The 27,238-nt window shown below is 35.7% G+C and overlaps 1 protein-coding gene across 1 annotated transcript in view; it reads right to left on the bottom strand.

Moving 5' to 3' along the window:
• Positions 1–391: 391 nt before the first annotated feature.
• The window catches only part of LOC134848467 (nesprin-1-like), a gene marked incomplete at its 5' end in the record, with an annotated part of 86,254 nt that continues 59,407 nt past the window's right edge, over positions 392–27,238 (bottom strand). Inside the window, 25 exon segments of the mRNA XM_063865934.1 lie at positions 392–1,567; positions 1,886–2,077; positions 2,607–2,756; positions 3,006–3,149; positions 6,592–6,741; positions 7,899–8,047; positions 8,429–8,612; positions 11,667–11,960; positions 12,127–12,289; positions 14,889–15,034; positions 16,521–16,832; positions 17,243–17,572; positions 17,997–18,149; positions 18,436–18,615; positions 19,100–19,253; positions 19,985–20,142; positions 20,510–20,639; positions 21,736–21,941; positions 22,224–22,398; positions 22,619–22,761; positions 22,983–23,142; positions 23,795–23,964; positions 24,676–24,842; positions 25,361–25,541; positions 25,920–26,103. Of these exon segments, the coding sequence (XP_063722004.1) occupies positions 530–1,567; positions 1,886–2,077; positions 2,607–2,756; positions 3,006–3,149; positions 6,592–6,741; positions 7,899–8,047; positions 8,429–8,612; positions 11,667–11,960; positions 12,127–12,289; positions 14,889–15,034; positions 16,521–16,832; positions 17,243–17,572; positions 17,997–18,149; positions 18,436–18,615; positions 19,100–19,253; positions 19,985–20,142; positions 20,510–20,639; positions 21,736–21,941; positions 22,224–22,398; positions 22,619–22,761; positions 22,983–23,142; positions 23,795–23,964; positions 24,676–24,842; positions 25,361–25,541; positions 25,920–26,103 (5,413 nt within the window).

Genomic DNA, 27,238 nt, shown 5'->3' with positions numbered 1-27,238 from the left:
AAATTTTGTCAATAATTAATTTGGTAGTTTTAGCGTAATTCATGATAAACTAAAAAAAAGCCAAAATAACCCATTTTTGGGGTACAATTTTGGTTCCGAATCTAACAAAATGAATGGCACCAAGAAAAATTTAAGCAACTCTTGTTCTTTTTTGTCTAATCTTAACCCAATTTGAGAAAAATGCGTTTGAAGTTTCCATTGGTGTTCGCTTTGTCCGGTTAATTTAAATCAGTACTGTGTTAGAGAAAAATCATTTTGCTGTACGCGTTGACGTCGCATTGGAAAGAGACATTGAGCATCAATATTTAAGGGTGGGTACTAAATCAAAACTCGTTCATCCAATCGAACAAGCAGCATATACAGTTGTTAAACAACTTCAAGACGATTCTAATTTAAATTATCGGGTTGATTAATTTCCATGAAATATTTACAAAATGAAAGCTTTTTACAATTTTGAGGACATAAATACAATCGAATAATTTTAAAATTAGTTGAGATTTCTAAACTGTTCGCGATGTTAAGTATTATTTCAACGCGGTAAAGATGAAGAAAATTTTTCATTTGAGTTTTTCGCGTATTTTTCCGATTCTGCTGATCTAGTTAATTTTGGGCCAATAACTGAGGTCGATTTTCCCGGCGTTTCTTGATGCGCGTTTCCAGACGTGAAGTCTCCAATGACAGACTCTCTACGCAAGTTAAGAGTGGATTTCGACGGCTGAGGACTAAAATTTGACTTCAGAATCGGCGCTCTAGAAAACTGCAAAGAATTCTCATTGTTTAATTTTTCATTTGCAGTTGGTTTTGAGTTCATTTCTTCATCAGAAATTTCCGTTAATTTTCCTCTAGGCGAAAGGCCCCAAACATTACACCTCTTAGAATCCCGAGAACTCGTTACACTTTGAAATCCACTAGAGTCGACGGGAGTAGTTTCCATAAAAGGAGGTGTTGCGTATGTCAAAAGAAAATTTCCACTAGAAGACAGACTCGAATTAGAGGACAATGATGTAATCGGTTCATTCGGAGGAATTTCCAAGTCAAGTATAATATTTTCTTTTAATTTGATCTCCGGTTCCTGGACTTCAGCTGAATCGTCATTAGTACTTCGAGAGAGTTCGCTGGGCTCTTTTATGGTTTCCAAATTTCGTGACGTCACAACATTCAAAAATGTATACTTTGAAAGGTTACTGGAAGGTGGTTCAGTCAAACTGCTTTGTGCAACGTCCTCACGTGACCCTCGAATCGACTTTGATAAACTTTCTCTGGATTTCGAGATGTTTTCTCTGGACCTTGTGAGTCCTAGAGACCCCATGGATCCCATCAAGAGGTCCTCCCTAGACCTCCCGATTGCTACGAAACTTGAAGAATGGGGGCTAAGTGGCGAAGCGGATCCCTCCATGATGGGAGAGAAGTCAGAGGGAGTTCCGGCTTTGGGACGTCCTTTCGGAAAGAGGGATCGCATGTCGTTGCTCTTCCGTTGTCTTCGTCCTCCGAGTCTTGCCAGCTTGCGAGTCTTTTCGTTGATGGCATAGATCTCCTTGGCGTACTTTTGAATTTCAGCTCTCAGTGCCTGTCAAATAAAAAAAGGATTACGAAAAAGTTTCTGAGGGTTAACAGAAAAAATATGATTGCAAATCATGAATAATAAAATAAACAGTTCTAAGAGCAATAAAAAAGTCCGTTAGTTTGAAAGCTCGGCATTTTTGATTTAAACAAAAAACGAAATGCTATACGAGTCGAACTCATATCCATCCATAAGATGCCTTCCTCTCCCAAAAAGGGTCTTCACCAACTTGAAATTGGCTTCAGTGAGCGTCTACTTTTGATATATCCTGTAAAAAAAATGACTGCAGCGAAAAGCGTCGAATAAAAGGTTTTAAGCAAGCACCTTGTGTTCCGCTATTTGTTTCTTGAGAGCATCTATGTTTTTCGGTTTGACGGAGTTAGCATTGATCTGCTTCTGGGCATCGTCAATGAGTGCCTTCAGTCTGTCGACGTCTCTATCGTAAGCGTCCTGAATCTTGACGGATTCTCGCAACACACTTTCCTGTTCTTTGGCCTCGTGTTCCAACATGGACAGCTGAAACAAAAATGATAAATTTTGTCGGATTTCGTTATTAATTTTTCACCCTATTGCGAATCGAGGGGACTCGTTACAAGCGACACTAAACATTTATGCTTAACCAATTGATTGGCCCATTATAGGGGGCCATTTTTGCGCAACTAGATACTACATTGAGAAAGGTTACATTAAATAGCAAAAGGAAATGAGCGCTTAATTTTCACAAATGTGTTCAGGCATGATTTTAAAAAAAACGTTGCATGTTTTTGGAAAAGTCATTTATTTTTTAAAGATTCTTCAAATTTAGGAGTATTTTCTCAAACTCCTATAAATAATGACTATTTGTGACTCTTTTATCGATGAAAGAAAGCACCAACATACGAACTGTTCAGCTTTGTATGGGAAACCTCATTTGTGTTCAGGGATGTCCCTGATTATTATCAACGCACTTGATTTCAAAACCTTTTAAATTTGAATGCTCTTGGAAAAAGCGTCCAGAAAAGCTATTCCCGAATTTGGTTGCAAAAAAGATTCTTCTAAAACTGACCTGGTCAGCGAATAAGCTCTCCTCCTCAATCAGCCCAGAGGTTCCGGATGCCGTGGTCTGTTTCTCTCCCAGTGCCTGGGACACTTTCTTTTTCCTGTTCACCAACTCAGTAGCTTCTGTCTTCTTACCCTCTATCTCGGCAATCAACTCCTGAAAAGGCAATGAATAGAAAAAAGGGAGGCCGGTCAGTAAACCGATATATCAGCAACTCGAAAACGGGCAGACCAGATCAGTACACCGAAAATGAAATTACCTGATCCGTAAACCGAAAATTGTGAAAAAAGTGTTCAGTAAACCAAAAAAGTATTTCTTAAAGTGAAAACGTTTTCAAAGTTGAGCTGGCTGACTATTCTCTTAAGGCTTTAAGAATCATTCAAAGTCATCGCAGAACTGACTTACTCCTTTCTTCTGCAGCTGGTCTCTCACATTCACATGTTCCTCGGGTCTCTCCAGTGTCTTTTGGGTCTGCTCCACCCACGCCTCCAGTCTCTTCATCCCATGGCCCACATCAACCCACTCCTCCAAAATCACCCCCTGCTCATCCTAAATCATCATTACAAATTTTATTCATTGTTCTGTAAATAATTTCGAGAGCGTGTCGAAAATTACGAATCACGTATTTTTTTCACCAATGAGATCCAACATTGAAAACAAAATGAAGAATTCAATGATTTTAAAACAGGCCAAGTGAAGCTTCGCAACTCTAGCGATACATAAAGGCATGAATAGTCTTTAAAAATGAATGAAAAACTATATCCATATTGCATACGTTGTCGCTTATTGGAAAATAATTTAAAGCGCTTGAAAAAGAAGAAAGATTACAACAGAAAACTTTAACGTTCAATCATATTTTTTGAGAAAAAGTAGACTCATCGAGTACATGGTGATAATGGGTGAAACATTCGCGACGTGTTGCCAGCTAGTTAGAACTAATTTAGAGCCATAAGAGCTAATTGGTCCGCCCATTAAAAATGGAGAGGAACTTCGTATTCGGGTGCGTTTTAGTGTTTTTGTTTTTAACGCAAAATCAGGTACCACAAATAATTATCGGAATGTGTCGAGTGATATATCATATTAAAACTGTTGCAGTTGTAATTCGAACGGCATTACAAAAATTTCAAAAAAAGTACCAGCATTGAGAAAAAAACTTTCGATTAAAAATTAAAATTTTCAAGTTTAAAATTTTCGATTTTTAGTCTAATTTTCGAGTATACGTACAAAGCGAGCGAGCAGGCTTTGTTATGCTTAATAAAAGCCGTTCGCAATGACCTATTTATGCTTCATTTTAGAATTACTCGGGTAAAATTCGTTTGGCAACTTTTTAACGTTATTTTGGGAATCAAAAATTTCAATAATTCTATTTGAACTTTTTTGAGTCAAATTGTTTTTCTAGACAAATTTCTCGTGAAGACTGTTGTAGAATTACAATTGCCTATTTTACTATGAACGTCTAATATGTCTAAGTTTTAGATTTTTGTTCAGAGCCTTTTGTCACACCACGCAAAAAAAAACGACTATGATTTGAAAAACTTTTTTGTGTGTTTTTTGAAGTCTATAGTCGGAACATTCTGTGTTACGTGCACAGTAAAAAGCCATCCTTGTTTAAATACAGAAACACTATGTGTTAGCCTTTTTACTTGTTCGCTCACAATAACATCTCAAATGTGACTTCCATCACCCAAATCTAAAGTTCCTCCTCGCCTTGGGCGATCGGAACAACACACACACAGGCTGCACTTAACGAACACAGCCAAAAATGGCAAACGAAAGCATTAAAATAAAAAAAAAATAAACAAGAATAGCCGGTTACTGTGCAAGTAGCACAGAATGTTCCGACCACAGTCTTAAAAAAATACAAAAACATTTTCCCAAGTCGGTGCCGTTTTTTCTGCATGTTGTGATAAAAAAAATCTGAACAAAAAGTAGAATTTAGGCATATTTGAGTCATAGTAAAATGGGTCAAAAAATATATTTAAAAAAAAAAGAGTTTCAATTTTTTTAACGGAAATTTTTCGCAAAAATGCGCTATAAAACTACCTTTACACGAGTAAAATTAAGTTTTCACGGCTTAAATTAAGCTATTGCAATTACTAACTACCTTACTAATAAGCTCGAAATTAGACCAAAGTCAAAAATTTCAAACCGGTATTTCTCAACACTCTGAATATTGTTTTAAAACTTTTTAATGTCGTTCGAATCACAATTGAAAGGGCTTTAATATGATATATCACTCAACCCTGTCCGATGATTATTTGTGGCAGCTGATTTTGCGTGTAAAACAAAAAAACTACAACACACCCGAATACAAAGTTCTTCCCCATTTTCAATAATTGGAACAATAAATAAGTTGAGAAAAACAAAAGTGTCCTCGACGGGTTCGAGATTCGAAACCACGGCCCCCAAAGTAGGAGTCTTAGGTCTTCATAACTGCGATATAGATCCTTACTCTCTTCGGAGCCACCGCTCAAGTGGGTTAAGCAAATGCTGGTAAGGTACCAATGGTTGCTAAGCGCTTAAGTGGTATGCAGCAAAACTACTCATTTTTTGAGCACTAATTTATGCAAAATCACTTAAGAAATAGTGAACTGGTAATATATTACAAGCGTTCGCTTATGTAAAAACAGCTGAGCCGACAAAAAAAGCTTTCTGTCCCAAAAATTTTTAAGCTTGAACAGTTTTAACGCTACATTATTTCATGAAACCACAAAAAGCGCTCTAATAGATTTTATAAATGACACTTAAAAATAGCGAAAAATAGCCGGCAAATTTTGAACCTCGACGAAAGAATTCGAAAAAAAATTTGCTAAACGCGTTTAATTTTACCAAAACTCTTTAAAAGAAGGTCTATCGCAATGGCTCAAAAGCGCTTAAAAACACAGAGGCTAAGCTGCACTTCCCGAACACTAGCGAGAAAACGACAAAACAGTAGCACTATAAAATAAAATAGAAAAAGGTAAAATTAAGCCTTGAAAATTTATTATTCTGCTGTTGCGGATTCGCTCCTGCGACCGAGAGATTTAGAATCCCTTGTCCTCGCATCTGCGCCACGTTCCCCTAACAATTTACTAACACTAGTTACAATTAAAGCAGCTAAATATGCTAAGAAACTACCACTGCTATGCAGCAAACGGCACCAGATATAAATAAACACAAACTTTGCAATGAATTGGAAAGCATATAGCCAAATGATGAACAAGAGATATATTGAGTTGGAAAATTTCTGAAATCGAGCTTTCGTACTGTTTTTTGAAATAAATTGTTTTTTTTTTCGGTTCATTTAATTAATCAAAAATGCATCAACTGTGTTAACTAATTTCTTATCGGATGTCAAAGCACATGCTACCAAATACCACAAAGGTGACCCAAAAGTGGCACCAATACTTGCGACTTAGGTTGGAAAAAAAGAATAGTCGAACTATTACACTACTTTTGCCAGAGTAAAAAAAGACTGAACGGTAAAGTTTGGAAAGCTTTGCAAAGAAAAAACAGATGGGAAAAGTAGCTCTTAAAATGTCAAAAAAATGAAACAAAGAAAAAAGAATTAAAAACGAGGAAAATAAAAAACTGGCTTCTATAGGAATTGAACCGCAGACATGTTAATCAGGAGCATTACGGTCTCGCACCTGCTCCACGATCGCTAGCAGAATTTCTGACCTTAGCCAGCAATACAGCAGCTACCATAAAAAATATTTGAGAGCCCGCTAGTTGACGTCTTTTTTTGCCAACATTTTAGGGTGATCTTTCTGAACAAATCGAAGCTTTGGTTCAAATTTTTCGTTTATATATGATAAGTTGGCTTAAAATTAACTTGCTCTTCGCTTTAATTGTAAATAATAGTGTCATAAGCCGTACAATATTTCTTATTTCTACAAATTGCAATTTTTTTTGATTGCATTCAGTCATATTAGAGCTGCTTAGTTTTGCAGATAATAACTGAGGCAAATTTGCTTGAGACCTACAGACTTTTAGGATTCGTTAAGCGTACCTGTTTGCGACGAAGCTGTTCGGAAACCTTTTTGAGTCTATCCGTACTGGAATCCAGAGTGCGGTCTGTCTTAGTGTCGTCCAACTGCTCCGCAATGTCCTGCATGCGAGACAGAGTCGAATCCAGAGATCCCTCTTGGTCCAGAAGATCCTACAACACCACGAAAAAGTCATGAAAGTATGAAGTCAATTTGCAAAAAAAGTAGTTTTTTTTTGCTGTGCAAGTAGCACAAAATATTCTGATCAGGTTTCTTTGCAATTCACATTTATTTTTAAAACTTGAGTTTCATTTTTTATAATGCAATTTATATTTCTTTCAGCACCGCTAACAGGGTGAACAACTAATTTTTTCCAGTAGATAGAAATCTTGAATTTAATTGTTTTCAGAAACAGTTTTCAAAAACTGTTATTATTAGTTACAGTTTCAGTTTTGGTTTCAGTTTATCGTATTTCCAGACTCCTTTATATGGTATGTGCTAGAAGAAGCACAGCACTTTGCAACACTTTTTTGAGGTCAAAATGAGTTCATTTTTGAGGTCAATTAACGATGTCAAAACGGTGTACATCTGCACCGAAGAAGAGGTCGCGACTATAGCCGGCAAGTTAAATATGCCCCTTTAAACTTTATGATCTACCACAATGGAGCGAAAAGACTTAAAAATACCTAAATTGAAACAGAATTTATTTAGCAATTTCACATAATTGAAAATGGGGAGGATATTTTTTATGTTTTTGTTTTCCATGAAAAATCAGGTACCACAAATTAACATCGGAATAAGTTGAAAGTTGAAGCAAAATAAAGCCGTCTTAGTCGTGATTCCAAAAAAACTTTCTCAGTGTCGAGAAAAACCGGTTTGAAATTTTGAATTTAAGTCTTATTTCAAGCAAAAAGCGAGCGAGGAGTCCTATTAGCATGAGGATAAGCCGTGAAACTTTTACTTAAGCCCCGAAAACTTGTTTTTACTTAAGATTTTTGTTTTTCCAGTTATATTTTGAGGAAAAATGTTGCCCGATATGTCTAATTTACTATGGGTATCGAGCCTTAGGCCTAAGATTTCGTTGAGACACTTAGTCTATTTAGGGGGGTTGTTTATTTGTAGTCTATTTAGGGGGGTTGTTTATTTGATCCAATTTCCAAAATTGCATGTCAATAACAAAGGCAAAGAAAATGAAAATAAAACGGAAAAGTTCGCAAACCCTCACGTCTTCATCATTACACTATTGCACAAATATCATTATTGCACAAACATCGACTCTTTTCCGTTTTAGCAGGAGGCTGTGGTGGGAAATATCATTATCATGACTCACCCTGACATTTTTGAGAAAGGAGGAGAGCTCATCATATCCGGTGGCCTTGTTGCCACCAGAATTGGCCATCATACTTTCGCCGATCTCCACCCATTGTACAATGCTCTGGTTCAGTTCCTCGAACTCACTTTGAAGTCGACCAGTTGTGTCTAAACGAAAATTAAAAAGACCACTTTAAAATTACATGTATATGGTAGTTCAAGTTCTAATGACAAGTGGTTCGAGTTCTTTTTAGCTCAATGGACAAGATTTAGAAGGAAAGAGAATGATGATTGGCAAGGGACTCAGAGGAGGGCGGAGGAGGAGCGATCTCGCAACATTGTTTGCAAAATGAAGTGCTGCTAACATGAGCGGATGAAAATGAACGCTTTGATGAAGATGTGTTCACCTATAACACCAACTGCTAAAAATTTGATACCAAATAAAACTCAAAATCAAGTACACAAAATCAAAAGCAACTCAACAATCAGGATTCACAAAAAAGAATGAAATCGATTATTTCACATCTGGTTGAGTGCTAATTATCTCACCAAGCTTCCTCAATGACTCTCTACACTTTTCTTCAACTCCTTTCAACCTCGCTTCTAATTGGTCAATCGATTCCGATAATTGACCAATCACATTTGAGCTGGTTCCCCCGTCTGAGAGCGCACGCAGGGAGAACTTCATACTTGCTATGCGACTCTTCTCTTTCTCGACACTTTCTTCGAGCGACTGAAACACAGGATTGCTATAAGAGAGATTGAAATACATTCACCGTTGAAATAAGTGTTGAACAATACAATTGAATTGGAAAAATGCTGCAAAAACAAGCCAGATAACCCCACAAAGTATTTCAATGAATCTAACATACTTTAGCTGGCACAATGCAAAATAAGATCAGCGCAAGAAAAATTTTAAAAAAACCTGATACCCAACGACTCGAAAGCTATTATGAGTTAGAACTAAAAAAAACACCAAAAAAGCCTCAAAACTTTTGTAAAAGGCCCTGGTTAAAGCAAATTATTTCACACATATGCTCTGGTTAAAAAAACAAAGTTTAGAGCAAGCGGATTAAATTTACATTATCTCAAGCCTGATTTTATCAAAGAGCGGAGGACTATATTTGAGTTCTATACAAGTCTAGTAAGTTGAAGATTGTTAATGACCCAGAGGCGAAGTTGCACTTCGCATCACAAGCAAAAACATGACCGATAATGCTACTGGGAAAAATGAATGAGTAAAACTTTGAGTCTACAAAATTTCTGAAGTAACGAACGCTAAAGTTTTTTTTTCTAAAGTGACGCAAGCCAGTTATGACGCATTAGCAGTACCAGTCAATTTCAAAAAAAAAAGAAACTAACATGCCTCAACTTATAGAGAAGACGCATTTTAGCTAGTATACGAAAAATTTCATTGAAAACCTCCGACCATGCCCAGGTTAGAACCCTCTTATTTTGTTGCGGACACCTTCCCTACCTCTGCGCTAAAGATCCATGATACCTTGAAGCTAAAGTGCTATTTGTAATATAATAGTCTGTGTTTATATCCTTAGCATTGGCTGTACTTAATAGCTGGTTATTGATCAAAATGAACACTTTCAAAATGAACACATTTTGTCGCAACAATATTTGCGTCGCAACAATATTTGCGACTTAGGTTTAAAAAAGAGTTCAAACTATAACACAAGCTTTGCTTGTGTAATCAAAGACATGTCATTGCGATGTTTATTTTTTATTCTAATGCCGACGTTGACTTCGAAATATAAAACGTGAACACAAAGATAGCCTGTTGATGTGTCTTTTTTCAAATTGCGTAGTCTTTTATTAAAGTGTGATGAAAGAACCTAAAAGAAAACCTAAAAATTCGATAGTTAAAAAGTAGAGACATTTGACAACAGTTTTTAACATACAAAAATATAAATTCTCTAACACTGTTTTTTTTTGCAGAATTTTTTTGATTCGTTCTCAGACTTTTATAATAAAGAAGGCGCCGAAAAATTATTAGTAACTAAATTCACTGAAGTAAAACTAAATAATAGTTAGTTTAAATCTATAAGCCTGTTCGGTCACTTTATTTGCTGGGATTAAACGAAAAATCGAAACATTCAAAACGGGTTTTCTCGACACTATGGAAAGTTTTTGGAATTTTATAAATTTCGTTCAAATCACGACTGAAAGAGCTTTAATATGCTATATCAGTCGACTCCTTCCAATAAGTTTTAGTGGTATCTGATTTTATGAGAAAAACAAAAACAACTAAAATACACCCGAATACGAAGTTCCTCTCCACTTTCAGTATTCCGAACATTAACATGCCATAACCTTCAACATTTTGTTCTAAACATGAAAACCAAAAAAGATTAACCAAAAAGTTTATGCTTTAAATGAATAGTGTTTTGTTCGATCATTTACACAGAGGCGAAGATTTATAAAATCTGTCGGAAAAATCATGTTGGCGAGTTTTAAACAGCATTGAGACAAAACTAACCGGACAGTAAAACCGCAGACGAAATTTGAGTAGACGCCCGTTAAGCCATGAAAAAATAGCCAGTTTTTTTTATTAAGCTTCATAAAAACTTTTTGAATTTCCCGCATTTCACAAAAATTCAACTCGACCAAAGACAGAAAATGACATTTCAAAAATGAAAAAAATCTGCTCTAAAAACTTTTTGATTGAAAAAAGGGATATTAAGCAAAATGCAACGTGCCATTTATTTGAATCGAAATAGTATATATTTCAATTTAACCAGAACAATGACGCTGAATTGCTAGAAAGTAAGTCCAAGCAACAAAAGACGAAGATAAATCAATTAGAGGCCATGCAGATGAAAAAACGGACACCTATTTCAATCTTTTTTCTTCATACAGAAAATCGTGGCGTATAAAATTAAAAAAAAAAATTAATTACGCCATTTAAAAGTGAACTGAAAAAGTACAAAAAACTACAGGACGAAATACTAAAATCAGTTTATAGGATAAACGTTTTAAAAAACTAAATTTGGCTTTTCAAAATGATAAATTCTCAAAACTTTGACCAAATTATGAAAGAAGTAATACTTAAGGCTTCCGAAATCCCATCACTTGCCTCGCATTCCATCGCATTGATATAAAACTAGGCTAGAAAGGACTAAAACCAAAAAAAAGTTGTTAACGAAAAAATTGATCGAAAAGTTATGTTGTTGCAGAAGGGTAAGAAGAAAAATGTCTATAAGCTCAATATTTCAATTACCTTAAACAAATTTGATTTGATAAATATAGCAAGCCACTCAAAAAACAATGGAGAAAAATTAACACTGTGGAAGGGACTCCAAACTACTCGAAAACTTCGATTAAAATTTCAAAAAAAAAAAACATTTTTCTTCCAGTTTTGTTCAATTGAGGTCGAAGATTTTAATTTGAAACTTTCAAAATAGTTTGCCAGTGTTTAATCAATATCATCCCATTTGGCCAGAAAGAATAAGAACAAATATTAGATAATGAAGCCGACAGAACTAAAGCCGACACTCAATAAGCTTAAATTTGACCAAAATTTTTCGGCAGCCCCAAAAAATCAAGTGGCAAGATGTTGCATAAACAACCTATTTAGTAAGTAGGCAAAATACCAAGTAAATATCAATCACGCACAAACTCTATAGGTGGTGCATAAGTAAACTTACAATTTCTTATTGTGGCTATTCTGTGCGCGAAGTTATTTACCGGAAAAAGTGTAGTACCAAGTTGCAACACCCCTGCTTATCGCAATGGTAACAACAACAATATTTAACTTCTACAGACTAAATCAACAAACCGCTTTCTCTCGCTCTGCAGCTTTTTCCACTATCTCCTCTGCAATTTTCAGCCAATCAGAGCACTGAACGATATTCTCTTCAATCAGACCATGCTCCACCCTCATCATGGACGCACAGTGGTCCATAAGAGATGTCATGTCCTTTTGTGCATATGGAATTTTGGCTTCGACATCGGTCATTTTACTGGAGACCTGAGTCGGTAGTGGCATGTTAGTGTCTTTGGTCTTCGATATCATGTCGGTTTTGGACGTTTGGAACTCTTGAATGCATTTCTGGAAACGCCCGTTGGTTTCCTAAATCAAGACAGAAGTTACCTTTCCAATTTTAGTCAGTTGTACAAATATTTTGAAATTTCTGAAATCAAAAACTAACAAAATAAGAGCTTGCAGCCCAGTTGCAACTTTGAGAATTAAAACAAAAATTGAGATCCCAACAAATATGAAGGAATAAAACCGTTACCTGAAGCTTAGCTTTCTCTTCATTCCATGACGAAACATCTGTCGATTCCCGAGGAATTTCGGCCATGAACGACAAAATTCTGTCTGCACACTCAATAAACTTTGATCTCCGCTGTTTTTCTTCTGCCAGTTTGTTAACCAGTTTAGCAGCAGTGGCATACGCGCTATAAGTAAATCATCCAAAATTTTGCCCGCCAATCTCTCATTACAATTATCGTCAACAAATTAACTGATAAAACAATTTTCCGAAGTGTCCCTTAATTCAAAATAATGCTTACAGATACTTTGGGAAGTCATTTTTCATCCCCTTCAGATTTTTAAAATTCGTGATTTTTGTTTCATATTGGATGATGATAACAGCTTTAGTACTTAGAGTATTGGACCACAAAATGTTTTAGAGCTTAAGAATAAAAACTAGGTCTAATCATGAGCTTTACATTATCTTTTGCAAGATTTCGAGCTTTAAGGATTTTCAGGAAATTGAGGCACCGGATTTTCAAGTTTCCCCCTGAAGTTCATTCGCCAATATATCATTCAATATGATATTATAATTTATGGCAATACCTCCCAATCAACTCTTCAGCCAAAATAAATGTAACTCAAAGGTGGGTATAATCAGGGAAATTTTCTTCACTGAAATACGACTCCCTGACAGATGACCTTGAGAACAAATTTTTTTCTTGTCAAAAAACGAACTTTTTCGCTTGAATTGCTTTAGGAAATGATTCATCAATTAACTAATTCTTTATCTTGTAATTTGTTGAAAATACATGAGTCATTTCACTCCTAACAAATATGAATATCAGAAAAAAAAGGATCTAAGAGACTTCTAGAACAGCTATTGAATACAATCAAACAAAAACGAATACCGTTGGATATATTACACGCACTGGAGTTCCATGGATAAAAAATGATTAAACAAAAAAAGACAATGGTTCGTAATCAATTTAAAACTTTAATAAGGCTATTATTTAATAAAGAATATAATCCATTGTGAATTAATTATGATGATTTTTCGAGCTCTCCTAAACCACTAAAAACTAAAAAGACGCTGTTTTTGCCAAATTTTCTGCGTCGCAGGCAAATTTTTGAAAAAAAACAGGTCAAAAACCGTTTTTGGAAAATTTTGACAAAAAAAAATTGCGTTTTTTTTGGCGCGCGCTCCCCCTCAAAGTTACTATATATAGGCGCCCAAGGCGCCTTTAGAAAAATTTTAGGGTCGGTCGACCAAAAATGGATTTCGTAAAAAGTACCAATGGGGGGACCATCCGCCCCTGTATGAAGGTATATATTTATGCACAGGTGTACGTATGTACATTTGCTTCTCTCCCCAGTCTTTGTCACCTCCCCTGGGAGTCGTTTGCAATTTAAGCAGGTGTAGTTTAGAAAACGAGTACCGAGTAGTAAGACGTACAGTCAGATTGTTTTGCAAAATTACTGCCTTACTTATGTGCAGAGGCGTATTTGGCGGGGGGGGGGGCTCTCCCCCCCGTCTCAAGAATTCGACCCCCTGCCGACTCAAATGGTCCCCCTTTGACTATTTTGAGATATACATTTTTGGTTGACGGACCCTAAAATTTTTCTAAAGGCGCCTTTGGCGCCAAAATACGCTCATTTTCCTTCCCCCCACTGCAAAACTTTACAAGTGAAATTTTGTTCACATCATCCGAAAGTTACGAAAATTGGCATGCGAACTGGTTAGGCCATGATAAAAACATATTTGGTCTTTATGTTCAACCTTTTTAGTGCTTTGGGAGAACTCGGAAAATCATTTTGGTCGGCCTAAAAAAAAGTTTTCATCTCAGATTTGATACGGTAGTTTTGAAGAAAATTCAAAACGTTTCTAAGAAACGGTCAAAAGTTCAAAAACTTGACTTTCCGAAATCGATAACGTTTTTCTGCAAAAAACACGTCGTGACCGCTAAAGTATAAAAGATTCTCAGAATCGGGTTTCTCGATTAAACACTCAACTTGAAAATTGGCACGTTAGTTTTAGAGTGAAGTAGAAAAAAAATCCAAAAAACTGTCAAAGTTTCAAAAAGACGACTTGCTTGAAGGCCATAACTGAAAAAAAAACTGAGCAGACCCAATTATAAAAATAGGCTTTCAATAATTTATTGTTTCGATTAAACCTATGATATTAGATCTAGCAGGATACTTAGCAAGAAAAGTCCAAAAAAACGGCAAACAAATCAAAAATTTGACTTTTCCGCGAATCATAGCTTTTTGTGTTAAAAAATAGGGCGTCCCCGCTTATGCAGAAGGGTTTCATGCAACTTTTAAATTCGATTGAACCCAAAATTTCAGCTTTGGGAAGGTAGTTCTCGAGGAAAATCAAAAACTTTCAAAATAAACGGTAAAAAATCAAAACTTGGACTTTTCCGACGGCCATAACTTTGGGTGTCAAAAAATTTGAGCGTAGTCGCATAAAAATGAGCTTCTTATAACCCGTTCTCTGAATTGAACCCAAAATCTCAGATATGACAAAAAATACTTCAGCGACAACAAAAATAACTCCTAATTAATCAACTAAACACACTCAAAGCCCCCTTGCTTTCTAAATTATTTGCTATTCATTTCATAATGTATTATTACACAAACACTCAATGCGCTAGAAGGCACGTGCTTGCTTGCAAGCTCGCTTCGGCAAACAGACTATTGGTGACTACTGTCTTTTTTATATATAACTGAATTTACTCATTATTTATTTTCTAAACTTGATCATGGACTGGTATAGTGAAACGGCTCAAATTTGGTACACACCTTTTGGCAGAATCAACTAATCCGTCTTTGTGTAGTTTCTCCTCTGCAACTCCATTGGAGCCTTTCAGTTTAGACTCAACTTGGCTAAACTTGTCGTTCACTGCGGCAACAACATTGTCCAATCCACCCAATTTAATAAGCAGGCTCTGAAAAAAATTAACGTGTTGAGAATTTCGAGATTTTATCTTGTTACTAATATTACTCAAGTTTTTTGTCACTTCTCTTTAATTTAGCTTTTGACTACTCAAAATAATTGAACCTCAAGTGAAAAGAAAAAACATCAAGTTGACTAATTAAAACAGCCAACAGACAGTTGGAAAAGAGCAATGAACGCAAGGAAACAGAAAAATACTGAACTTCGAACTTTCGAAGAAAAAATTGATGCCCTATAAGCTCTTTGAATGAATTTTTGGACAAAATTCACCCAATTTGAAAAAACTGGATGATCACCCAATTTGAAAAAACTGGATGAATAGGTAAAATTTTTCCCGCTGGAAAATATAAGAAAGAAAATCCAAGTTCGAAACTGGAAATCGTACACATTTTTTCGCGTCGTTTCCGCTTTTGTGATTGGACAGTGTAGATTGCTTTTTTTAGGAATAGATATTGAATTGAACTTAAAAAGAAATCAAAAAGCAAAACGCAAAGGTTCAAATTTGGCGTAAGCCTTTTTTGAAATTTTTTCCTGTATTAATAATAAAAAAAATCATCACCACGACCTGTATAAGTGTCTTCCCAAATTTAATTATTCCTTAATGAGGGCTTAATTTTAGGGGAAAAATAAATTTTTCCCCACAATCTTATATTTATTCGAATGTAAATTTATCTTTATTACTTAGTTGCAATCATAATTTGTTCAACGGGTAGACGTCAAGTAGGCACATACTGCGCCTTTTGTCTATCCCCTCCATTTTTTTGACTTAATAATTTAAATAAATTGATGCTTGTATTATCAACTATTTGGAGAAATAAATTCTTCTTCTTCTTCTTAATTGGCACTTAAATCAAAGCCAACAGTCAGTTTGGAAAGAGTCATGAACGCAAGGAAACAAAAAAAAACTGACTGTTTTTTAAAAAAAAACGTCAATTTTTGCATTTTGAGAAAAAAATATATGGCCTTGAGGCTCTTTGAGATTCAAGAAAAACTTCTGAGTGACACTTTTTTGATAAAATTAACTTAAATTTTTTACTCTGCAAATTAAAAACCACTTTCGAAATCAAAAGTCGACAACGTCATTCGTCGCCTTTACATTTTTTGTTCGATAGTGGAGTTTGCCTTCCCTTGAACAAAGGAAACGAACTGCACTTGAAAAAAAAATCAAAAGTCAATCCGCAAAATATCAATTTGAGCCTGAATGCACTAATTTTAGACTTTTTCCAGAAAAAAAAAACAAAAAAGCACGAAGAACTACATAAAAGTATTCACTACGTTTATGACTCTTAACAAATTCGTCCCTTTACACTTAATAAACTTCAACATTAAAACACCAAACCTTTTTTTAGATATAAGGCAGCAAAACATGCGCTTGAACATATAGTTGATCAAAAAATATTAGGACTTTTTCTTGAAAAAAAATAGAGAAAAAAGTCTTCACTACGCTCATAGCTCTTAAAAACAGAAAGCAAAAATACCTGGCACTCTTCAATAGTTCCTTCCAGCCCTTTCTCCGTAGAAACATCCTTTCTAGACAACTTCTCAACACCATCACTCATATTAGCCATTGACTCCAACTCTTCCCGACTCTCCTCGTATCGCATCCATAAATCCGACTCCTCTCGTATTTCAGATGACTCACGCTCAATTTGACTCACGAGTTGGTTTAAAACAGCTTGTTTCTCACTGCATTTCGTCTGTAGCTTCAGGTTTGGTCCGTTTTTGGGTACGAGATTGTTCAGGTCTCGAATTACGCTGAGTGCGTTGCATTCCAGTTGATTTTTGAGCTCCTAAGGTCAAAGAACTTATGGTTAAAAAAAACTTTGATTCCAAAAACTTTGTAAAAAAAACAGTTTTTTTCTTTGTTTTTTAGCATTGACCCAAATAAAACTGTTAATTTATTTACATAAGCAAAATTTCATTTATAAATTGTTTTTAAAAATTGATGTAAAAAATCATTCTATTGAAGCTATTGGTCGGTTCGGTTTTGCACAGATATTGAGCGACGCAATATGAGGCCACTAAGCCGATATAGTATAGGCCGAAAGCTATCAAGCCGAAAAAAAGGAAAAGAAAAAAAACAAATAAACAATGAAATTTTAACAAACCAAGTTGGTAAAATTGCAACCAACATAAATATGGGAAAAAAGTCTAGTACCCGATTGCGATATCCTTATCGAAAGGGTTATTATTAACCTACATTCAAATTCTCAATAAGTGTGTCCGATTCTTTGCTCGATTTCAGATTTTTCTTAGATTCAGTTATCTTTTCAGCCGATTTCAGTCCCTTCTCCAAGACTGCATTCAACTCTCTCATGAGTGAGTCACACTTTTTCGATTCATCCTGCAATCCGTTCAGCTCTTGCAGCTTCTTGTTCACTCTCTCTTTCGCTACTTTGATCTGGTCGGCTAAGTGAGCACAGTTCTGTTCACTCTCTTCAGGCATGGACTCTTTCTTGTACCAACTGTGCTGCTGTGAAATGAGTCTGAGCTTGGAGGCACTTAGTTCTTCCAATTGCTCGTTGTCCTCCTGGAACACAGGTAATTAATTGTTCCGACCTCTGAAAAGTTTACTTCAAGAAAGTTAGTTTTCGAAACTTTAATTTGCGGCGCTTCCTTGGCAAAAAAACTAATAAAAATTCCAAAAAAAATCTGCAAAGAAATTAGAAAAATATTTTTTTTTGCTAGTAAGTCTTTTTCTGAGTAACAAAAACAGTGAAACAAAATAGACAACAGAAAAAAAAGAAAATAGATGTAAATGGTCCAAAAGACAAGAAGGTTAAACACTAAAAAAGTCAGAACAAAAATTAAAATAGCGGATCTAGTCTGCGGATCTTCTAAATCAAATAAAAAGGCAGTTCAAATGCTATAAACTTCCGTTAATAACATGCTGTTCATAACATAAATAATCTAAATTCAGCATTTTACTAAGCAATTAGGTTTTTAATTGATACCTTCAGTTGCTGAATGGCCTTGCTCAGCTGCTCTTCGTCCCAGACCTGCAGATCCCACTCTTCGAAGTCATCTAGTTTGGAGTTCAACTCCGCCACCCCACTCGTAAGCTTATCAAGACCCTTCTTCATCCTCGACCGATTCTCAATCTCTTTCTGGAACAATATCAAGTCAGTCAATCAAGAGGTTGGCGGTTCGAGGCCCACCACGATTATCATCGAGAAAGCGTTTTCCATTTTAGACGAGAAAATATGATTTTTTTAATCGCATTTGCAGGTCCAAACTTTATGCCCCAATAGTTTTGACATCAGTTTTGCAGAAAAAATATTTAACATTAATTTTTAGGCTGCAACTCCTCGCGACCTGTAGTTCTAGAACCCAATTCATCATTTTTTCTGCGAACACAGATTAATTACAATATTAGCAACAGCTTTCTCCTACCTGACAAGTTGCGAGGTAGTTGGCGTTATTTGTCTGCAGTTCCTTCACAGACTGGCTGATTCCGCTCAGTTTCTTGTCCAATCGGGGACTGAGAACCTCGAAGGAGTCGAACAACTGGCTTGCGAGTGCAGTCAAAGCGGACTCCTCTATTTTGGCGTTCCTGAGGTTCTTAGCGTCAGCCTAAAGTGAATTCTTTAGACGTCTATTTTTTTGTGGTCGCTGACTGACAGACTCAAAAAATGGGTAAAATTTTAGCATCAATTTTCATGAAGAAAAATTTTTAAGTAACTTATGATAGAAAACTTATGATCAAAACAATTTTTCCTTGTCGGAATTCCATTTCGACATACCGAAGAGTTTATTATTCGATTTACTTTACGAACGAACTATATTGGAAACTAACATATTTGTTTTTCATTGCCATGAATAGCACTTTAGTCAAATAAACAAGGATAGCCCGTAGCTGTGAAATTAGCACAGATAGAATGTTCCGACATGCATAATTTTGTACGAAACTTTCGAAATCGAAATTTTCTTAATTATTGTGATTTTCTCAAATTTTTTTTGCTCTTTTTTATTTTAAGTTCCAATTAGTGAATAAGCTGAATTAGTGAATTGTAATTTTCGGAAGTGGTCGCAACAAAAACCAATTAAAATATGGTACCTGCAACAAGCTTGACAGCTCTAGAACCTGTTCCATGTTTGGAAGCGTGTCTAGATTGTTCGTCTTCTTCGCTTTAAGACAAGAGATCAAACTCTGAATCGATTGTTCTTTCTGCTCTAGGCTGTCCCAGACCTTGCCGCATTCTTCCACATATCTGGAAAACATTTCACCTGTCTCAGTGATGCCCATTAAAACTTAAAACTAAAATGAAGTTGTTCAAAATAATTATTTTTCACACCAATTTAAACTATTTTGGGACTGGCAATTTAAATTTTTTGACGGCAAACAAAAGTTTTCTGAAGTTAAAATTTTCTCGCTGTTCTCTATCAACCAAGTTAATTTTTAAAAACATATATTTCGTATAAAGCAACAATTGATATAACAATTACCTATTGCTCTAAAAAAAAATTTTTTCGAAAATTTAACCTGGCTGATAAGTTACACGTGATAAAAGACAAACGAAAAACTCAGTATATTCGAAAAACCAAGTGAAATCTTACAGAAGCTTCCCGAGATTGCACTATTTGTTAGCTTAAACTTATAATCTTCACAATAAATGGTAGTTAAATTTTACTGCATAAATGGAATATAAACTCTCAAAACCTCGTTACCAAAAATTGTAAAAATCTCGTTACCAAAAATTGTTGATTGGTTATCATTTTCTCGTGCACTAATAAATATAAACATAAACCTTACAAAAAAAACGAATTTTTCAAGATTTGCTTTTATTGTCAGGAATAAGGCAAGTTTCTATTCCAAATACACCAAAAATAAGCGAAAAAACCGAATCTTTCAAGATTTGAGTTTATTGGCAAAAATAAGGCCAGAACTCCAAATACACGCCAGAATTCCAAATACACGATGGCACATCTGTACAAAACTTACCTTGTAAGCCAGTCGATCTGGTTGCGAGCGCTGACTACTTTGGCCTGCAGTTGTTGCATCTCGCTTGCGAAAGTAGAATTGAGAACCTTCTCAGTCTCCAACTCAGCCAAAACATTACTCACATCTTTCTCTAGTTGAATCACGCTCGAATCCAGTTCCTTAAAATATATGCACATGTTGGGAGCTAATCTTGCGACAAAAACTCGACAGGCAGAAAATTTTAGACGAACCACTGCAAGCCGATTTATTGACCACAACTCTTAAATTGTTGCATTATTTCAGCAAGCGGCCAGAGGCCTAAGCCGAAAGTTAATTTTTAAGATTAATTAAGCTATAGCTTATTTGCAAGAGCTAACCTCGCAAATTATGACACACAAACAAAATTCGAACCAGCAACAATAAGATTGCTAGCAAGTTTCACAACTACAGATGCGCCATTTTTTTCAGAGTTTTGAATAATGACTTCTGATTTACTAATAATACTCCCGCATTGTTTTCCAGATATGTTTCGTTTTGAAAACCAACCTGAACTTGGACGAGCTTCTGATTCAAGTCTTCGCGACAGTTCTGGTCGAACTTCTGCTCCTCTGCCGCAGCTAGATCTCCATCCAGAGCCAGAAGTTTTTCGCCGATATCGTCTAATCTTTCTCGGATACTGAAAAAATACACGTTTACTCAAGGCTAGAAAATCAATTTCGCTTTTATTCCGACCATTGAAAATGGGGAGGAACTTTGTATTCGGGTGTTTTTTTCTAGTTTTTTTTCCGAGCAAAATCAAGTACAAGAAATAATAATCGGATTGCGTCGAGTGATATATTATCATATTAAAGCCCTTTCAGTCAAGATTCGAAGAACATTTGAAAAAATTTCAAAATGCTGTCCCAGTGTCGAGAAAAACTGGTTTCAAGTTTTTGAGATTTAGTCTAAGTTCGAGCGAGTAGCACGATCGAGTAACGTTTGTTATATAAAAAATGGACACTTAGGCTCAGAAAACTTGATTTTTCTATAAGGAAAACTTCAACTAAAATCCCTCAGCGCTTCTTTGGCCATAAAATTGTTCTACAACACAAATGAAAAACTATTTTCCAAAAAAAACTACAAATTTTTTATTTCTTTTGAAACTATGGTGGTTGCCGATGGAAAAAGTGTTTTTGAAACAAATTTTAATTATTTCACACAGGCGAAGCTGCGCTTCGCAAACACTAGCAAGAACACGACAAAAAATACAGCTCTATGAAGTGAAATAAAAAAAAGTAGAAATACGCCTGGAATTAGTAGAAAAGATTCTATCACGCGAAGGATTCGAACTTGCGACCTAGAGATGAAGAATCTCACGCCCTAAAAACTAGCCACAAATAAAGCAGACAAACAGATTCTATGAAATTTCGTAAGCTACAGATTGTGATTAAAGCAAAAGTGCCACTAAATGAGCACTTTTTTTTGAGAGTTAGCTTGGAAAAAAAAGGTTCATAATGATACACTACGCTCGCGAATGTAAACATCAGAAAATCCAGTAAAATAACTCCAAAAAAACGTGTGTTGCTTACTCAAGTAGTGAACAGTAGTTTTTCGTAAAGAGCTGAGATGCTAGTACATTGGTCCTTTCCGAGTGGATAAATGCTCTTATCTGAATAATTTTTTTTCCATTTTTTTTTCAGAAAGCTCTTGAATATAAACATACCTGCCGATTTAGCTTCAATTAATCTGATACTTTTGAAAACTATGTCGTGAATACTTGTGCAGTGATTTACCTGTTCACTTTGGACTCGCTTTCACTCATCCTGTCAATCTCCTTTTCGAGGTAGCCTCTGAATTTATTTTCCGACTCCCTGAAGTCCGCATTTTTACTGAAGAGAGGCTCGGGTACTTTACAATTCACAGACTGACAGTGCTTCTCCCAATACGAGTATAGTTTGTCAATCTGGCCACTTCTAGTCTTCAAGTCTCGCAAACATCCCTGAAATCATCCAGAGCCTCAATTATTGTCAAAAAACTTCACAAAATTCAATTCCCAATCAGAAATTCACGACAAAAATAATAATTAAAAGGCCAGATCACCTAAAACAAGCTTAAGCTTTTCTCAAAACCTGTTCAATGCTTCAAATTGAAAAGTTGCTCCCATTAAAATTTTCAAGACATCCAAAAACGTCCAGCAATTTGGATTTCAAATCAAGAATTTTGGTTATAAACCAACAGTCTTATCCCAAGAACTTATAAAAAAAAACTGCGGAAAAATTACTTTTAAGGTTTTGATCTTTTCCTTGAGGTTTCCAGCAGCATTCAATTCGTTGGCCAACTGTGATTGGCTGTCTTCTATCCAATCACAGGCGCGGAACACGTCGGCGAGGAATTTAGTGCGGCTTCCCTCTTCATTCTTGATGTCTGACTGTTTTTCCTCGATTGAATTTTGCAGTCTTAAAATATTTCTCAAATGAAAGAAAATTGAATGAAAACTTTATTAATTAGCTCAAAAAAATTCAGTTCAGGCCAATGTCTTTCTATAAAATGACAAGCTCAATGAGCGGAGCTATTTTTACCACCGAGCCAACAAGTGCTCTAAAATTCTACTGAAGTCAATGATCTAGCTAGTACTGAAAATTTAAAATAGAAATTCAGAGAAGTTTTAAAACTTACTTCTGGAACTGTCCTTTGATCTTGTTAATCTGCTTCTGAATCGAATTCTTCAGATCCTCGTTGGTTAATTTCTCGATAAGCTCATCGGAGCAGTTTGCATTGGAAACATCACTTTCCAAACTTTTCAGTTTCTGCCGTTGTTTCTATTAAATCAACAAAAACTTGTTCGAAAAAGGCATAAGACCTTTTTGGACTTGTTTACACTATTTCCAGAAATGTCACAATCTTTTCAAAATTACAGCTGTGAGACAAAATTACAATCTTCGGTTTTTTGTTTCGATACAATTTAAATTTCTTTTAGAGCAACAAAAGTAAGTTATAATTTTCTAGTTGTCAAAAACTAGAAAACACACCACGCCATTACCTCCAACGTCTGCTTGTTGTCTTCGAAGCCTTCTAGCGTGAAAACATTCCAGTCCATATTGTCCAGTTCTGTTCTGAGAATGTTAATCGACTCATTCGTCTGTTTGAGCCAATTCAGATACTTTTTCCATGACTGCTGTGACACACGCAGGTTGGATATTCTGAAATGAAAGAAACCGTCTGTTGAAAAAAAACTCAATCAACTAGAATTTTATGGCAAATTGTCAACTTTCGACGCAGTTAATCGATTTATTTTCCAAAAACGAAAACCAAATTTTTTAAAAATCTAATTGATTAGTATGATTAAAAAGTACCAAAAAAGACAAAAAGCCATGGCTATGGACAGGGGCGGATCTAGGATTTTTTCGAGGGAGGGGGCGGATTTTCAAAAAAATTTCGAAAATTTTGTCGAACTTTTTCTTTTTAGGTTGACCAAATTGATTTTCTGAGCTCTCCCAAATCACTAGAAAGACCCTATTTTGACCAAATTTTCTGTGCCGCAGGCGGCAAATTTGCGAAAAAACAGGCCAAAAAGGCGTTTATAGACACTTTTTGGAAAGTTTTAACCAAAAAATCGCGTTTTTTTCGGCGAGCGTTCCCCCCTCAAAATTAGTATATATTGGCGCCAAAGGCGCTTTTAGAAAAATTTTAGGGTCAGTCAGCCAAAAAGGGATATTTCAAAATAGTACAAAAGGATACCCTTTGGGTCGGCAGAGGGACGAATCCCTAAGGGGGGTTCCCCCGCCCCCTAAATCCGCTGGTGGCTATACAACTAATCTATAGCTACTGTCACAAACAGAAACAAAGATTTACTTGGAGTTGACTTCGTTTCTCAGCGAATTCGCATCAAACTTCAACTTAGTCATTTTCTCGTTCAAGTTCGTTTTCCCGGTTCCATTTAGGAACGGAGAAATTTCATCTGACGCCATTTGCATCAAGCTGTCAACGGCCGACTGCAGTTCCTGCTGACGTACCAGAAGATTCTAGAACATTCCAACAATCAACAAAGTTTCAGACAACCATTATTTAGTTAACAGTTTTCGCTCACAAAAATGATATTAACTAGGTTAAATACCTCCATTTAACTTACCAAAATCAGTTTAGTCTAGAAAATAACACGCAACTTTAAAGTCAAACGCTGCGCATATAATCTAAAATCAGTCATATGCTGCTCAAAGTTTTCAATTCATGAAAAACTCAAAAGTAACGTTTCGTTTAAACTAAGGATTGCTAGTCCGCAATAGGAAAATTAATGTATGAATTATTGATCCAACTCAAAACATGAGCTCACCTTTGTCTGAAATATTACAAAACAATTTAAACTCGCCGCCCCATTAGAAGTAAATTAATGGAATGAAATCAGCTCAAAATCAAACTATTGAGAATCATTGGAATCAGAGACGGATCTAAAATTTTTTCTCGAGGGGGGAGGGGAGTGATAGGTGGCTTGTCAAAAAATTACCGACTGTTTTTCTTTTTTTTCTGATAAATTTTTTGCAAGCATGCAAACTTCTGCAAAACTGAACAAAAACACCGTCGCTTTGAGCAACTAATGGAAGGTCTGACAAAAAATTGCTGTTTTTGCAGGCTTCTCGCTCAAAAATAGCATACATTGGGGTGAAAGGATCCCTAACAAAAACTTTAGATCTTCCCAATTAAGTTCTAGAAACTTCTGGAAAACTGCGTGATCATACCTCCAGAGTAGCCAGCTGTTTCTCCACCACATCCAGAGACTCATCCTCTTCCTGTGCGGCAGCAGGAGGAGCGACACTCTGACGCAACTCCTCGGAGAACGAACTCATTTCTCTCTCCAACTCTGAATACCTCGTGTAGAACTTGCGCAACTTCTCCCGATAGATATCTACCAAAAAAAAACAAATGTATTAGCATTACAGGTTGAATTGCTATGATGTACGTATCAACATTACACTTAAAAAAGTTATGATGTATTTTATTTGTCAAAATAAGATAAATCGCTTTTAGTGAGCGATATTGTGGTGGTACAGGTACCCGCCTCCCAGTCTATAGGTCAGTAGTTCGAGGCCGAGTTTATTCGTGGTCGCATCTTAAGGCAACATTACGCAGTTCAGAAGAATTACATTAAAAAAATTTAGTTTTTGATCAGGGACACTATAAGAGATGTCTGTAAAGAGTTCAAGAGCTCGTTTGATGGTAATATAAATTTCATTTATGCATTTTTTTGGCAAGCACTTTGCCTTCAAGACCTATTTAAGCCAAGCTTAGAATAATGAAAATCAGAGATTGCACAAGCTTTGTTTTTTTCAGTAAATGATGTATATCTAAAATTTTCAACTGCAAGGGCAAGGTTAAGATCTATCGGCAGTTAACTGAAACGCAAATAAGCCAAATAAAGCTTGCCTGATAATTTGATCTGAGCAGCTATCTTGTCGTTCAGTGCTACTAAAGAACTCTGGAGGTTGTCATAAATCGACTTCGTTTCCACATCTACTTTGGATTTGTTCTGGCCACACAAATCCTCCCGTTTGAGGTACTCAATTTTGATTGGACTGAACAAGTCGTCCATTTCTCTGCTTGCATTCTAAACAAACAAGGGGTGGCTACAATTTATGGTAGACTTTGATCTAAAGACAGCTTGTAAAAAAAATGCTGCAGTAATTTATGGAAACTCAATTGAGATTTGAAGGAAACTGAAAAAAAAAACGACCGGAAAATAGTTTCGAAAACACAATGTACAAGTACGATAGTGGGTCCCTAAAATGTGGGTCCCTAAAATCTTTCTTACTTAGTTTAGTAACCCAAATCTTTCTTCTTTTGTTTAGTAACCCAACTATCATACTCGCAAACATCATTTTATTTTCGTTACTTTGTTTTGAGATGTTGAATTTACTGAGGACATATGGATACGAACAAAACAATAGGAAAAACTGTTCAAAAACCTCACAAAAATCTGCCTTACTTTAAGTTCTTCAACTTTGGCGGCCACACTGTTCTGGTCGAGTGTGAACAGAAGCTTGTTCTTCACTTGGTCATGCACTCCTTCCAATTGGGTCTCCACTTGGCCCATGTGACCTCTGAACTCCTCTCGCCTCTCAATTTCACCCGTCACTTCAGTCGACAGTTGTGACAGCATTTCTCGGAAGCTGCAAAAAAACCAATCATCATAACAACCCCAAGTTCAGTATTGCAGCTAATTACAACATAGTGAGTTCTCGTCTCTGATTTCCATTACGACTGATTCCAATGTCTTTACTTGTCCATGGAATCCATTACAAATGAAAACTGCACAAAAACCACTGACAAAGATGATTCACAGAAGATGATTCACAGAAACGAATGCGATAAGTAATTATGACACAAAAATTTTATGTTAAGATTAGTTTCAGTTACTCTGAATTACCAACGGATGTACGACGAGTCATTTTTATACAACAAAAAATGCTCGTATCAGGGCGTAGCCCTACAAATTCGTACTGCCCAGTAACGTGTTTGAAAAAAACTTTGTCAACGAAAACTTTGATTGAAAATATCCACTAAAATATCAAGAAAAAATTGAAACATTTTGCCAAAAATAACACCTTAGTTCACTGAAAAATTAGAACATAAGTCATGAGCGAAAGAAGAAAACAGAGAAAAATAAATCTCTTTGAATTTCAAGAACAATAGGATTGGAACTTTTTTCATCAAAACAACTAGAGGTTGATCATCACGTTTTTGTGACCTTTACGAAACCACACAACTTTCGATACCACACAAAAATAGCATTGCAAGCTAGCAGACAAGAAAATAAAACCAATTAGTCCAGAAAAAAACAAAAAAAAAATCGAAAAACCACTAATTAAACTTCAAGATGTTGACTGGAAGAATGTTCTATGTACTGAAAACACGCCCAGAAAAACAAACGAGGGCAATTAAGGAAAATTCAAAGGTAATCATCTAGCGGCAACTGAGCCGAAAAAAACTTGGGTAAAATTCAGTAGAACAAAAAAAACTGTTGTCATGAAAAACTTTGAACTATAAATTTTATTCTAAGACTTTTGCCATTTTTTGCTATCCAAAAGGGAGTATAGAAATTGTGTTTTTCCCTTGAAGCGACCCAAAATTAGATCACTAAGCCAATAAAATGTACTTCGACATAACTTGAAGCGAATCACGTTTTATGCGAAACAAAAAGTTAAAACGAAAATCGCAAAATCAATCACAATGAAGCTCTTCGATTTTCATGAAACTTTTATGATTGCCACTTTTTTTTCAGAAAACTAACCAATTAGAGAAAAG

This window comes from Symsagittifera roscoffensis, chromosome 6 (genome assembly GCF_963678635.1).
Source record: "Symsagittifera roscoffensis chromosome 6, txSymRosc1.1, whole genome shotgun sequence".
Classification (NCBI taxonomy): Eukaryota; Metazoa; Xenacoelomorpha; order Acoela; family Convolutidae; genus Symsagittifera; species Symsagittifera roscoffensis.
The sequence above is the reverse complement of the archived record's forward strand: the minus strand, read 5'-3'. Positions and strand labels throughout refer to the sequence as shown.